This window comes from Rhinoraja longicauda, chromosome 17 (genome assembly GCF_053455715.1).
Source record: "Rhinoraja longicauda isolate Sanriku21f chromosome 17, sRhiLon1.1, whole genome shotgun sequence".
NCBI lineage: Eukaryota > Metazoa > Chordata > Chondrichthyes > Rajiformes > Arhynchobatidae > Rhinoraja > Rhinoraja longicauda.
In genome coordinates this window covers 15,447,486-15,462,453 of record NC_135969.1, presented here as the reverse complement: position 1 = coordinate 15,462,453, position 14,968 = coordinate 15,447,486, and the positions used below count along the sequence as shown (strand labels likewise).

At 45.3% G+C, this 14,968-nt stretch overlaps 1 protein-coding gene across 1 annotated transcript in view; it reads right to left on the bottom strand.

Annotated features, from left to right (window-relative positions):
- The window catches only part of LOC144601781 (protein phosphatase 1M-like), a 33,616-nt gene that overhangs the window by 15,805 nt on the left and 2,843 nt on the right, over positions 1-14,968 (bottom strand). Inside the window, exons 2-3 of the mRNA XM_078414196.1 lie at positions 1,463-1,583; positions 683-955 (exon numbers count right to left, since the gene is read on the bottom strand). Coding sequence (XP_078270322.1) covers positions 683-955; positions 1,463-1,583 — 394 coding nt within the window. The remainder of the gene's footprint in view (positions 1-682; positions 956-1,462; positions 1,584-14,968) is intronic.

Below are 14,968 nucleotides of genomic sequence, written 5' to 3'. Positions count from 1 at the left end.
ATTATCGGTTAGCAGCCTCAGTAAAATTGCCCCGCGTGTGTAGGAAGTGGATGCAAAAGAGGGACAACATAGAACTCGTGTGAATGACGGTTAACATAGACAGTGGGCCAAAGGGCCTGTTTCCATGCTGCATCTTTCAATCAATCAATATTACCTAAATAAAAAGTGCAGGAGTAGCTCAGCTGGTCAGGCAGCATCTCTGGAGGACCTGGAGATGCTGCCTGACCAGCTTGGTTACTCTAACACTTTGTGTCCTTTTTTTTGTTGTAAATCTGCATCTGCAGTTCCTAGTCTCTCCAATCAATATTCTCAGATGGTTGCACATCCATGAACCACTCAATGTGATGAACATTTCTTTAAATTATTGATAAAATTACCATTAGCACTGGAGAGGGAATCACACAACTGGAACTACTTACAGGCATTATCACAAATTTAAAAAAACATTTGGACTGGTACGTGGATAGGATAGGTTTAGAAGGACATTGGCTAAACGCTGGCAGGTGGGACTTGTGTAGGTGGGGCATTTGGTCGGCTTGGGCAAGTTGGGCCGGGGGGGCTGTTTCCGTGCTGTACGACTCTATGGAATGACCGATCCTAAATCTCTGTAAAGCGTCTTTGAGTATATGAAAAGCGCTATATAAATAAAATACATTATTATTATTATTATTATTAAACCTACGCATTTTTTGAAGGCAATTTCCAAAGCCCCTTTCACCACGTTCTCCACACAGATCTCCTTCTCCTTTGAATAACTCGTCTCGCTCCCGTTCCCTTTCTGTTCTCCCAGATGCATTGGGGGCGAGGCGTCGGTAGGGTTGCTGATGACGTCAAAGATGTCCTCCAGCTGATCTTTGATGCAGTGGTGCAAGTGTTTAGATGCCTGGATTGCAGCTGCAGGTCCACCGTGACCATCAAACAATCCCCAGTAGGTGGCCACGATCTCTTGGGTTTGCTACAGACGGAAAACGAAACACCCATAAACATTTCACTCTCCAGTAAATCCTTGTGCTCACACAAGGATTACGGACGGACAGCACAGACAGCCACTCATCCCACTGTGTCCGCACAATGGTTCTATGGGACTTCATTGTCACATGTACAGTGATGGCCCCCCCCCCCCCCCCCCCCAAGCTTTAGGGGCTTGAGTTACTTCACTTTAGTTCAGTTTATTATTTTCATATGTACGAGGTACAGTGAAAAGCTTTTTTTTGTCAGCGAAACGTCTTTTCATAGTTACAATCAAGTGTGCAGGAGAGAGTGGAGCATTTGTAATGAATGGTATCAGATCCTTGTCTGGGACTAGCACACATAGAGTCGCCTGGCTTTGGCACCATCTTATTTATCATGACTAGTTGGTTCCATATATCCCACGCAGTTGCTTGACGTTAGCAGGAATTTTTAAACTAACAAATTGATTCTTCTTGCATGTTTCTCAGACAACAAACCGCGTGATACATACCGTGTTATCGTTCGGGCACAGAAATACCCAGTCTTCTTCAATGCTGGTTCTCTTTTTGAGGATGACAGGTCTACAGGTCGCTTGATCTTCATTGGAAATACTTTTGCCTGCGTTCATCACCCTGGAAGGAGAACCACAATGTTAGCCACAAAAACAGTTCCTTCCAGTTTGTGTGGTTTGTTTGGTTTAGAGATACAGGATGGAAATAGCACCTTTGGCCCACTGAGCCCGCAATGACCAACGATCACCCGCGTACTAGTTCTATCCGACACACTAGGGACAATTTACCTAAGCAAATTAACCCACAAACCTGCACATCTTTGGCGTGTGGGAGGAAACCGGAGCACCCAGAGAAAACCCACACCGTCACAGGAAGAACGTACAAGCTGTGTACAGATAGTACCCGTCGTCAGGATCGAACCAGAGTCTCTGGCGCTCTCTGACCAGAGTCTCTAAAGCAGCAACTCTACCGCTGCGCCTCTGTGTATCAGCTCCAACTCCGCTCTCTGTTCCTTTGGTGGGCAATAGGGGCATATTTCCAAAGGCACCCTCGCCATTCTTTCTACATACTTGGCACAGTTGGCATCATGAAGCATCGGTATCTGATCTTCTTCCCACCTGCAGAATCCCGGACATGAACGAGCCCTGTAGGGCTTCCTCCCTCCCCTCTTGATTCCTGACCAGGAAGTGGGCACTGCCAGCAAGACCTGCATCCCATGCCCATCCACAATTGCTCTCCAACCTTGTGTTGCCATCTGCCTATCCATACGTTTCTGAAATGCCACTATCGTATCTGCCTCCACTGCACGTTCCAGGTACCGACCAATCTGTGTTTTAAAAAAAACTTGCTCTGCACATCTCCTTTAAACATTGGCTCTCTCACCGTAAAGCTATGCCCTCTAGTATTGGATTTTTCCATCCTGGAGAAATAGGTTCTGACTTTCTACTCCATCAAAGCCTCTCATAGTTTTTTTTACACTTCTTGGGTCTCTCAACCTACAGCGTTCTAGAGAAAATATGTGAGACCATTGTTTATAGTCAAGATTTATTTAATGATTTTTTCTTGTTTCCAGAGCAATTTTTGAACTTTGTCCCTCTCACCTTACAGCTCTGCCATCTAGAATTTTATATTTCAACCCTGAAACAAAGGCTCTGACTGTCTACTCCATCAATGTCTCATAATTTGACATACTTCCTTCAAGCCTCCCCTGAACCCCTGGCATTCCAGAGACAAAACAAATCTGTCCAACCTCTCCTTGCAGCCAACACTCTCAAATCCAGACGACATTCTGGTAAACCACCTCTGCACCCTTTCCAAAGCCTCAACACCCTTCCTGTCATGGGGTGACCAGACTGGCACAGAATACTCCTATAAGAATGCAGCCCAACCAAACTCCTATAAAGCTGTGTCATGACTTCCTCACTTCCTCAATGCCCATTACAAGGCAAGGCATAACAGAGTAAACCATTTGACTCTTTGAGCCTGCTCTAATTTTCATCAAGGTTATGGCTGATCTTCCAAACTGTCCCGTGTTCCTCTATTCCCCAAATGACTAGAACTTTATTGATCCATTTTGAATGAATTTAATGATCCTCTCAGATAAAGAATTCCAAGGAATCAACACAATTAGCCAACTCTCTGTCCATGTGCTACAACCCCTTGCATTCCGTGGGGTTTGACTTCATGACAAACCGACTTTGTGGCACCTTATCAATGGCTTTTCGAATTGATCGATTGAAAGATACAGCATGGAAACAGGTACTTCGGCCCAACGAGTCCACGCCGATCATCACATTAGTTCTACGTTATCCCATTTTCATATCCACTCTCCGCACCCCAGGGACCTTGGTGGCCAATTAACCGACCAGCCTGCACGTCTTTGGGATGTGGGAAGAAACCGGAGAAGCCACAGGAAAACCATGATCACAGGGAGAAGTTGCAAACTCCATACAGAGTTAAACTAAAACTGAAACCAAAACCCAAAACCTAAACCAAAACCAAAAACTGACATTGGAGTATAACATCAGAGAGCCTGTTTCCTGTTCTCCCAATATTTCATTTACAGGTCTATTAAGCTGCTGCAAGAATTTCATTGTTCTGCTCTTGGTACATGTACAATTAATTTCTCTCTCATCCTCAGGAACAGAACCCTTACAAAACCCAGAAACCCCCCGATACAATAGATTTACAGGTTTCCTTCTATCGTAAATCCATCATATAACAAAGATTTTCAGCCATTTGTCAAACCTGATTTAATTTCATAAAACCATATTGACCAGGGCTGATTATATTTAGCTTCTCTAAATGATTAGTTATCATATCATATCATATATATACAGCCGGAAACAGGCCCTCTCGGCCCACCAAGTCTGTGCCGCCCAGCGATCCCCGTACATTAACACTATCCTACACCCAATAGGGGCAATTAAAAAAATTTTTTTTTACATTTACCCAGCCAATTAACCTACATACCTAAAAGTTCTTTCCCCTTTGGTTATTAACTTGAGCAACTTACTAAAAACAGACGTTAAACTGTCTATAGAAAGATCTAACAAAGTGCTGGGTTAACTCTGGGCCAGGCATCATCGCTGGAGAATATGGATGTGACAATTCAGGTCAGGACCCTCTTCAGACTCCACAAAAATGCTGGAATAACTGTCCCTGCCTTTCACTTTCTTCTTTTACAACAAAAAAGTCGCACTAGCTGTTACCCAATCTTCTAGCACAATTCTGGAATTTACCAACTTTTGGTAAATTCCAGAATTGTGCTTTGGTAAATTTCACCAATGCTGGAGTGACTCAGCAAGTCAGGCAGCATCTCTGGAGAACATGGATAGGTGCGGATACAGTGGGCTGAAAGGCCTGTTTTCACGTTCTATCTCTAAGGTAAATCTTCTTCTTCTTAAGCCCGCTCGGTCATGGCTGACCATGGGTGATGCACCCTAGTTGGCTGCTTGCTCCACACCTCGAAGAAGATGAAGATGTTTGCAGTGATGTGTGGTCGGATGCAAGCCTGGGTGATGTCATATGAAGGACAGGCTGTTGCCCGTGCAGCACGTCCCCCCTCTCCACGTCGCTGATCGATCCAAAGGAACAGCAGAGCCGTTACAGTTTGGCACCAGCGCCATCGCAGGAGCTGCCAGGACGAGGTTGTAGACAACGATGAACTGCCTTAGGGACTCCGACTCCGGACTTTTCTTGAGGTTTACTCCTGGAGCCTTTTCCATGAGTGGATATGGCCACAAGGTAGTGGAGGTTTTAGATCAGAGTTTCTCCTCTCCTAGATGGACTGCCATCCCAGGCTGATGAGCCTCATCTGCCCGAGACTCGTGGGGGCAGGAGCGTCTACCTTCCCGTGCAGGTCTATGACACCTGCCCACTGCCCAAGTAAAGTAAATATGGTGGATTAATTCATTATTGTGTTCATCCTCAAACTGCATTTAGAATGTGGCCATTACATCTTTAACCACAAGTCCGCTTACTAATCCTTCCTCATTAATGATGGCTAATTCTAAAATAGCCTGTTCTCCAGTCGGTTCTGAAACATACTGTTCTAAGAAGCTGTCCCTGACGCACCCCATAAGTTCATCTTCTACGATATCTTTGCAAGTTTGGTTTATCCAGTCAATAAGCAGATTCAAATCTCCCATGACAACTGCAGTTCCCTTCAAACATGTCTTGATATGCTTGACTAATCTTCTGGAATTTTTTGAGGATACGACAAGTAAAATGGATGAAGGGGAGCCAGTGGATGTAGTGTATCTAGACTTTCAGAAAGTCTTTGATAAAGTCCCACATGGGGGATTGGTGAGCAAAATTAGAGCACATGGTATTGGGGGTAGGGTGTTAACATGGATAGAGAATTGGTTGGCAGACAGGAAGCAAAGAGTAGGAGTAAACGGGTCCTTTTCAGAATGGCAGGCAGTGGCGAGTGGAGTGCCGCAAGGCTCGGTGTTGGGGCTGCAACTGTTTACCATATATATTAATGATTTGGATGAAGGAATTAGAAGTAACACTAGCAAGTTTGCAGATGACACAAAGCTGGGTGGCAGTGTGAACGGCGAAGAGGATGTTAGGAGGTTGCAGGGTGACCTGGACAGCTTGAGAGTGGGCAGATGAGGTTATCCACTTTGGCAGCAAAAACAAGGAGGCAGATTATTATCTCAATAGTGTCAGTTTAGGTAAGGGGGAAGTGCAGCGAGACCTGGGTGTCGTTGAACACCAGTCACTGAAAGTTGGTGTGCAGGTACAGTAGGCAGTGAAGAAAGCTAATGGCATGTTGGCCTTCATAACGAGAGGATTTCAGTACAGGAGTAAAGAGGTTCTTCGGCAGTTGTATAGGGCCCTGGTAAGACCACATCTGGAGTATTGTGTACAGTTTTGGTCTCCTAATTTGAGGAAGGACATCTTTGTAATTGAGGCAGTGCAGCATAGGTTCACGAGATTGATCCCTGGGATGGCGGGACTGTCATGTGAGGAAAGATTGAAAAGACTAGGCATGTATTCACTGGAGTTTAGAAGGATGAGAGGGGATCTTAGAGATATATAAAATTATAAAAGGACTGGACAAGCTAGATGCAGGAAAAATGTTCCCAATGTTGGGAGAGTCCAGAACCAGGGGCCACAGTCTTAGAATAAAGGGGAGGCCATTTAAAACTGAGGTGAGAAGGAACTTTTTCACCCAGAGAGTTGTGAATTCGTGGAATTCTCTGCCACAGAAGGCAGTGGAGGCCAATTCACTGGATGAATTTAAAAGAGAGTTAGATAAAGCTCATGGGGCTAGCGGAATCAAGGGATATGGAGAGAAGGCAGGCACGGGTTACTGATTGTGGATGATCAGCCATGAACACAATGAATGGCGGTGCTGGCTCGAAGGGCCAAATGGCCTCCTCCTGCACCTATTTTCTATGTTTCTATGATATTTTAGACCCAAAATGCAGCAGCAACTCAGCGGGTCAGGTAGCATCCCTGTAGAAAATGGATAGGTGACATTTTGGGTCGGCACTCTTATTCAGACCCACAAAATGCTGGAGTAACTGTCTATTGATCCCTGGCTTTCACTTTCCTCTCTTCTGCAACAGAAAATGTCGCATTAGCCATTTCCCAATCTTTCAGCAGAATTCTGGAAATTAGCAAGTTTTGGTAAATTTCAACCAATGAGTCCCGTCTCTTTTGTCACCTCCTTCAAAACCCTGGCGTACAAATTGTCAGCTCCTGGTACTTGTCCAACTTTAGCCAATATTTTATCCTCTTCTGGTTGGGATTTGTACATATTTCTCCCCGTGTTTTGTTATCTGTCCATCTGGTACCTTAGCGATACCAGGCAGGCATCCTCCCTGATAAAGACGAATTGATTTTTTTTAAATCAAATGCGTCATTTTCTTGTTTCTCAATTCCTTGCCCTTAATTTCTCGAGGTCCCACACCTACATCAGCTGCCTTCTTCCTATTTATACATCCATACTCTTTAGACCTTAGAGATACAGCATTGAAACTTTGGCCCACTGAGTCTGCGCCGACCAGCGATCACCCCGTACACTAGCACTATCCTACATGTGAGACAATTTACAGAAGCCAATTAACCTACAAATCTGTACATCTTTGGAGTGTGGGAGGAAATCGGAGCACCCGGAGAAAACCCACACACTCACAGGGAGAACATACAAACTCCGTACAGACAGCACCCTTAGTCAGAGGTAGTCACAAAATGCTGGAGTAACTCAGCGGGTCAGGCAGCATCTCTGGAGAAGGAATGGGTGACGTTTTGGGTCGAGACACTTCTTCAGGATCAAACCCGGGTCTCTGGCGCTGTAAGGCAGCAACTCTACTGCTGCACCACTGTACCACCCACTTACCATTTTTTAAATACATGTTATACAGGTTTACTCTCAAAAATCAATTCTCTCCCTTCCTGAGCTATTTAATCTGTCACTGCTGGATTCTAAAAACTTCCATGTCCTTTGACCATCCAATTGTCTTTGCATGAAATAACAATGAACTGAAGAAGTTCATTATGAACTAAGGACATAAAGTGCTGGAGTGACAGTGGGTCAGCAAGGTCAGCACAGTGGCGCAGCGACAGAGTTGCTGCCTTCCAGCGCTCGAGGCCCGGGTTTGATCCTGTTCGATCTGTCTGTACAGAGGTTGTATGCTCTCACTTGATTGTGGGGCTTTCTCCGTCCAGGTGCTCGGGTTTCTTCTCACACTCCCAAGATGTGCAGGTTTGCAAGTTAATTGGGGCGGTAAAAATCGTAACTTGTCCCCAGTGTGTAGGATAGTGCTAGTGTATGGGAGTGATCGCAGGTTGGCACAGACTCGGTGGACCGAAGGGCTTGTTTTTGTGCTGTATCTGTATCTCTCTCTCTCTCTCTATATATAGTTTAAAGTCAGGCAGCATCTCTGGAGAACATGGATCGGTGACCTTTCCGACTGAAGAAGTGTCTCGACCGGAAACGTCACCTATCCATTTAGTCCAGAGATGCTGCCTGACCAGCAGAGTGACTCCAGCACTTTAACCCACTTGCATTTGCGTGTCCTGCTTTTCAATTTACCATCTCTTTTGCTAACCATAGACTGTGTCTCCTTCTCATGGAATACCTCTTTCCAATTGGGATGAATTCCTGCTGAGAATTATGGACCAGCTTTCTGAATATCTTTCATCATTCATCTACTGACCTGTCACTTGGCTTATTTTTCCTGAACACCTTAGATTACAACCTCATACCATTATTTAAGTTTGTTATTTAAGTTAGGGCAGCAGGGTGGTGCAGTGGTAGAGTTGCTGCCTTACAGCGCCAGAGACCCGGATTCGATGCCGACTACGGGTGCTGTCCGTATGATCTCCCTGTGACCACATGGGCTTTCTCCAGGTGCTCCGGTTTCCTCCCACACTCCAAAGACATGCAGGTTTGTAAGGTCATAAGGAATAGAGTAGAATTAGGTAATTCAGCCCATCAAGTCTACTCTGCCATTCAATCATGGCTGATGTATTTCTCCCCCCTAACCCCAAGGTGTGGGTTAATTGACTTCTGTAAATTGTTACTAGTGTGTAGGGTAGTGCTAGTACGGGATGATCGCAGGTCAGCAGGGACCCGGTGGGCTGAAGGGCCTGTTTCCACACTGTATCTCTAAAGTCTAAAGTAAAGATAATGGATTGAGTCTTGTTGTGTTCATCCTCAAACTGCATTTAGAATTTGCACACATCCTCGTCATTACGTATTAGGAAATCTTTAACCACGTTTGCTTATTAATCCTTCCTCATTAGTTACGGCTAAGTCTAAAATAGCCTGTTCCCGAGTAGGTTCTGTAACATACTGTTCCAAGAGACAATCCATGACGCACTCCATAAGTTTATCTTCTACGATATGTTTGCCGGTTTGGTTCACCGGTCAATGTTAAATCTCCCATGACAACAGCACATAGTTCCCTTCAAACATGCCCTGAATGTGTAGGGAGTGGATGAGAAAGTAAGATAACAGAACTAGTGTGAACAGGTGATCAATGGTCAGCGTGGACTCGGCAGGCTGAAGGGCCGGTTTCCATGCTATATCTTTCAATCAATCAGTGTACATAGGAGCTTGATAATTGGTGTGGGTCAATGGGATTGTCCATGGTGTACGAATCTGTCTAACTATCCCGTTTCGAAGCCTCTGCAAACGTATCTAAGCCAACTCCCAAGTCCGATGCCTCATTTAAGATTCTTCCTTCAAGTTTAGATCCTATCTTGGCCTCCCGCCTGTTTATACAAGCAGCAGAACAAAACTAGATAACTGCTGGAAAATCTCGGCAGGTCAGGCTACATCTGTGGGGGAAAAAAAAAGGTCAATTGGCGGTTCAGGTTGAGACCTTCATCTCAATCTAGGTAAAGGGTCCTGACCCAAAACGCCGACTGTCCATTTCCCTTTTCAGATGCTGCCTGACCCCCCCCCCCCCCCCCCGAGTACCTCCAGCAGTTCTCCTTTACATGCTACACATTCCAACATCTGCAGTCTCCACTGCCTCTATTTACAGTTGGTTAAACAAAAAACCTCCACCCACGTTCCTTGATGCCTCTTTGGCATCCCCCACTCTTTTTACCTACAAATGTCAAGGCGTCCCCTCTGAATATCCTCCCTAACTTTAGTTTACATTCTCAACAAGCTTTGCAACCAACAGGAAGCTTTATTATTAATTTTATTAGTCAGCAGAACAAAAAAAAGCTTCAAAACACTGGCAACCCAGAACTGCTAAAGAAAATGCAGAACAAACATATTCTCCTCGACTCAGAACGAAACACAACATACTGCGTAAACACAATGTAGTTTAATTGTAGAACAAGGGGGCTGAGTTGGCGTCTTTGGAAATCAAGGAGCCAATTCATTCCAACAGTATTGAAGGTGTCACTACTTTGGATAGACACAAAATGTTGTAGTAACTCAGTGGGACAGGCAGCATCTCTGGAGAGAAGGAATGGGTGACGTTTTCTCCAAAAGAACATCACCTATTCCTTTTCTCCAGAGACGCTGCCTGGCCCACTGAGTTACCCCAGGATTTTTTGTCTGTCTTCAGTGTAAACCAGCATCTGCAGTTCCTTCCTACACATTATTTACGTTGGTATTGGTCTGTTAATATCACAAGGCACTTCATTGCAGCACAATGACAATGAAAGAGACAGAGTCAAGGGAGCTAGGAGGTCAGGTGACTTAAAGACTGGTCAAAGACTGAGACAGGAGGAGGAGGCTTGCTGCCGGGGTGGGGGTGGGGGGGGGGCGGGTGAGAGATTGGGGGGGGGGGGGGGGGGGAGAAGAAGGGAAAGGGGTTAGTTAGAGTTAGTCAGTCTGAAGAAGTGTCGCAACTCAAAACGTCACCTATCTATGTTCTCCAGAGATGCTGCCTGAGATACTCCAGCACTCTGTCCTTTTGGATAACTTGGTTCTGGAGTGGTCACGATGAGGTGAACAGGCACCATTAGTTCAATGGTTAACTCCACTCCTGCAGGAGGTTTGCAGGAGGCAAGTTACAGCATTGTGGTGAGAAAGATTGAAACAAAGTTTAAGGGAAGTGAAACCGCCTTGTTTGACATGCTGTAAACACAATGGTCAGGATCAAGGCTTTATGCCATCATGAAGCACAATGGCTGGATATAAGGTGGCACAGTGGCGCAGCTGGTAGAGCTGCTGGCTCACAGTGCCAGAGACCCGGTTTGATCCTAAACTCCGGTTCTGTCTGTGTGGAGTTTGCACATTCTCTCTGTGACCGTGTGGGTTTTCTCAATGTGCTCCAGTTTCCCCCACATCCCAAAGACATGCCGGTTTGTAAGTTAATTAGCCTCTGTAAATAGCCCCTAGTGTGCAGCAAGCAAATACTAAAGTGGGATAATATAGAACTAGTGTGATAGTCGTCGTGGACTCGGTGGGCTGAGGGGCATTGTTTCAATGATGTAACCCTGAACTACAGTAGCGCGTCTGGTAGACCTGCTGCTTCACAACGCTGGAGACCCGGGTTCGATTCTGACCACGGATGCTGTGTGTGTGTGTGTGTGGAGTTTGTACTTTCTCCCTGTGACTACGTGTGTTTCCTCCGGGTGCTCCGGTTTCCTCCCACATCCCAAAGACATGCAGATTTGTAGGTTAATTGGCCCTCTGTAAATTGTCTCTAATGTGTAGGGAATGGATGTGAAAGTGGGTTAACATAGAACTAGCTTGAATGGGTGATTGATGGTCAGCATGGACTCGGTGGGCCGAAGGGCCTGTTTCCACGCTGCATCTCTAAACTGGAAAACAGGTTACCATGTTACCCAATCAATAGCCAAAGTTAATTGGCCCATGTGACACAGAGGATATAAATCTTGATTAACCACAAACACCATAGAAATGGTTCATTTTCTTCACTATAACACCCAGAGTCACCTTGACATTTCCCCCACCCCCCCCGGACCGGTCATTGGTCGCAAGTGGCTGAACGTACAAGTGTTCCTTTACACGCAGTAAATGAGGTTTATTAGGCAGATACACCACAGACCACAGGCCCAGTGAAACTGCAACGTTGGGAGAAAAACCAGCTGACTGGTAGGGCAGGTCTTCAGTGCCAAACATACAACAGCGAGAAGCAATCGTGCAAGTTCAATTTTGACCAGCAATATTCTGGGGAACATCACCAGACAGCAATCATTTCAACAGTAGATCTTAATGCTCAAATTTAGAAAACACGATTCTCTAATGTTTAGGAAGGAACTGCAGATGCTGGTTTTTCACCAAAGATACACACAAAATGCTGGAGTAACTCAGCAGGTGAGACAGCATCTCTGGAGAAAAGTAATAGGTGATGTTTCGGGTAGAGAACCTTCTTCACTCTGATGCTGCCTGACCCCCTGAAGTACTCCAGCATTTTGTCTATCTTCTCTAATGTTTAATTTAGTTTCATAAACTCAAGCTTCCTTCATTTTCCTTTCAAATCATTGATAGAATGCTGTCCTGTGCAAACAATACTTAGGTCAGCAGGGAATTTAGGAGATGTACAAGTGCGTAGATTTTTGCGCCAATATATATCTGGTTTGGGTCTAGATGCTAACCATAACTAAACCAATAACATCCTCCTGACGTTGCCCATGAGAAAACCCGAGTATTTGCTCCCTGAAATGATCCTTTTCGTTTAGTTTATTATTGTCGCATGGTTCGAGGTATAGTGAAAGTTTTTTTGTCGCGTGCAGGGCAAAGATTGATCAAGATTTTTTGTCTTTGTTATCGTTTAAATGTTTCTTTTGATTTATTTTTAACTCTGTATATGTGGGGGGGGGGGTGGGGGAAACCTTTTTTCTAATCTCCTCCTCAACGGAGATGCGACCTTTACCGTGTTGTGTCTCCGTTCGCGCTATGGCCTAACACCGTGGAGTCGGCGGCCTCCAGCTGGGATCGACCTTGAAGACTCCGGTCGCAGGGCCTGGACTTACCATCTCGGAGGCTTCGGCCGTGGGCGCTGCAGACCGCAACATCGGGAGTTCGCAGGTCCCTGGCTGGCGACCGGCTTTCGGGAGCTCCAGCCGTAGCAGCTTCGACCGCCCCGAAGCGCGAGGTTTGATCGACCTGCTCGCAGGCCCTTCATCGCCCTGCGTGGCCTGGCTGTGGCACTTTCCATCGCCCGGTGGGGGCTCAGGACCTTCATCGGCCTGCTCGGCTCGGCCCTGGGACTTTCCATCGCCCGGTGGGGGCTTCAAAGGTCGGGAGCCTCGATCGCCTCGTGGCACCACGGGAGAAGAATGAGGAGGAGATAAGACTTTTCTTTGCCTTCCATCACAGTGAGGGTGTGCCTGGAGCAATCACTGTGATGGCTGTTTGTGTTAAAAAATTGTAATTGTGTGTCTTGTGTTCTTTATTGTCTACTGCCGGACCCTGACGTGAGAGGACGCTGGCGCTATTTGTTCGCCACTTCTCCGTCAGGATAGTTCGTTTGTTTATTTTTATGTCTTGACTGTTTTTGTAAAGCGTCTTTGAGCATTTGGAAAAGCGCTATATAAAATAAATGTTTATTATTATTATTATTATTATATTATATATTGACCTTTGTCCGATCACTGACAACCCCCCCCCCCTCACCTGTATCCATCTACCACTTGCCAGACTTTGTCCTGCCCCCACCTCTCTTCCAGCTTTCTCTTCCCCTCCTCATCACAATCAGTCTGAAGAAGGATCCTGACCCAAAATGTCATCTATCCATATTCTCCAGAGAGTTATATTTAGCTCTTAGAGCTATAGGAATCAAGGGATATGGGGAAAAAGCAGGAACAGGGTACTGATTTTAGATGATCTGCCATGATCATATTGAATGGCGGTGCTGGCTCGAAAGGTCGATTGGCCTACTCCTGCACGTATTTTCCTATGTTTCTATGCTGCCTGACCCGCTGAGTTACTCCAGCACTGTGTCCTTTTTTTGTAAACCAGCATCTGCAGTTCCTTGTTTCTACTGTGGGCTTTGATCAAGTTTGCACTGCAAACTTTGGCTTGTACTTTAATGGCTTGGTTACCTGGTATCAATGATAATTAATTGTACTATTGTTTATTGGATATTTATTTAATGTGTAGTTGCATTCTGTGTGCCTGTAAAGCTGCAGCAAATTTAAAAAAAAATCATTGTAGAAACAAGAACTGCAGATGCTCGTTTATACCAATGATAGATATAAATTACTGGGGTAACCTAACGGGTTAAGTGGCATCTCTGGAGGAAAAGGATGGGTGACGTTTCAGGTTGGGACCCCATTTCAGTCTGAAAGTAGGGGGGGTGGGGGGAGGAAGAGCTGGAGGTGAGAAAAGACCAGGACCAGGAAAAGGCCAGCCACAAATAACTTCAGTCGGGGCGTTGCCTGGCAAGTCCATTGATGGCCAGAGAACAAAGTCATTGTGCCGATCCTGGTCCAGATGACAACTAAACACTCATGACTCTTGACTCGATGACCCATGAAACGTACATTCCTGAAGGCTAACTATTAACCTGCATTTTGTTTATTTTGATTTAAATCAAATATCTCTGTTACTGATTCCCAGTGGGTTTAATTCCACATCGACCACAGACACCTGGAGAGCAGGGAAAAGCAGCAACATAAACTACATCCTCTTGTTGAGGGGAATGGGAAGGTCAATGGAACTGGTGCGCTACAATGTTGAGAACTATTTTCTGCACTCTGTATCCCCCCCTTTGCTCTATCTATTGTACTCGAGTTTGAACTGGTTGTTTCTATGCAAGGTATATTTGATCTGTTGGGATAACATGCAGAATAAAGCTTTTCACTGTACCCTGGCACGTGTGACAATAATGAACCTAAACCAGTATATGAAGAACATTTCCGCCAAACAGGAACTTGAATCTTCTTAAAAATGTCTTAATCTATTAAGATTTAATATATTTTACAATGTAATATGTGTTGGTACACACACTGAATGGATTTTTTCTCGTTTATTATACTGTTTGCAGTGTACTATGTTTACATATTCTGTTGTGCTGCTGCAAGTGAGAATTTCATTGTTCTATTTTGGACAGATGACAATAAAACACTTGACTGGTTGAGATCAGAAGAGTGGGAAAGAGAAAGGACTAAAGGGACTGCTTGACCAAGGGAGTCAGGAGACCCAATGTGGAGCATAAATACTGGTACAGACCTGACGGGCCAAAAGGCCTTGCTCTGCACTGTCATTATTAGGGTTGGATCATCAGGTAAACTGTGCATTGCTCAAACTGGGCAGGTGCACACTGTAGGGATCTGTAAACTACCCCTTGGGTAGATTATAACTTAACAGTATGAACTTTGAATTCTGCAATTTTAGTTAACTACCAACCCCCAGCTCCCGCATGTCCCACCTGGACTCTCTCTCACCTATATTCCCCTCCCGCTTCCATTCCTTCTTCTAGCTTCACTATTCGCAACGCTTCAATCGTTTTGTATCACACCTTCTGTCTTTTCATCTTTATTAAACCAAACATCCCCTCACCTGTATCCACAAATTATTTACCAGGCCTTTTCCTGCCCCCCCCCCCCCC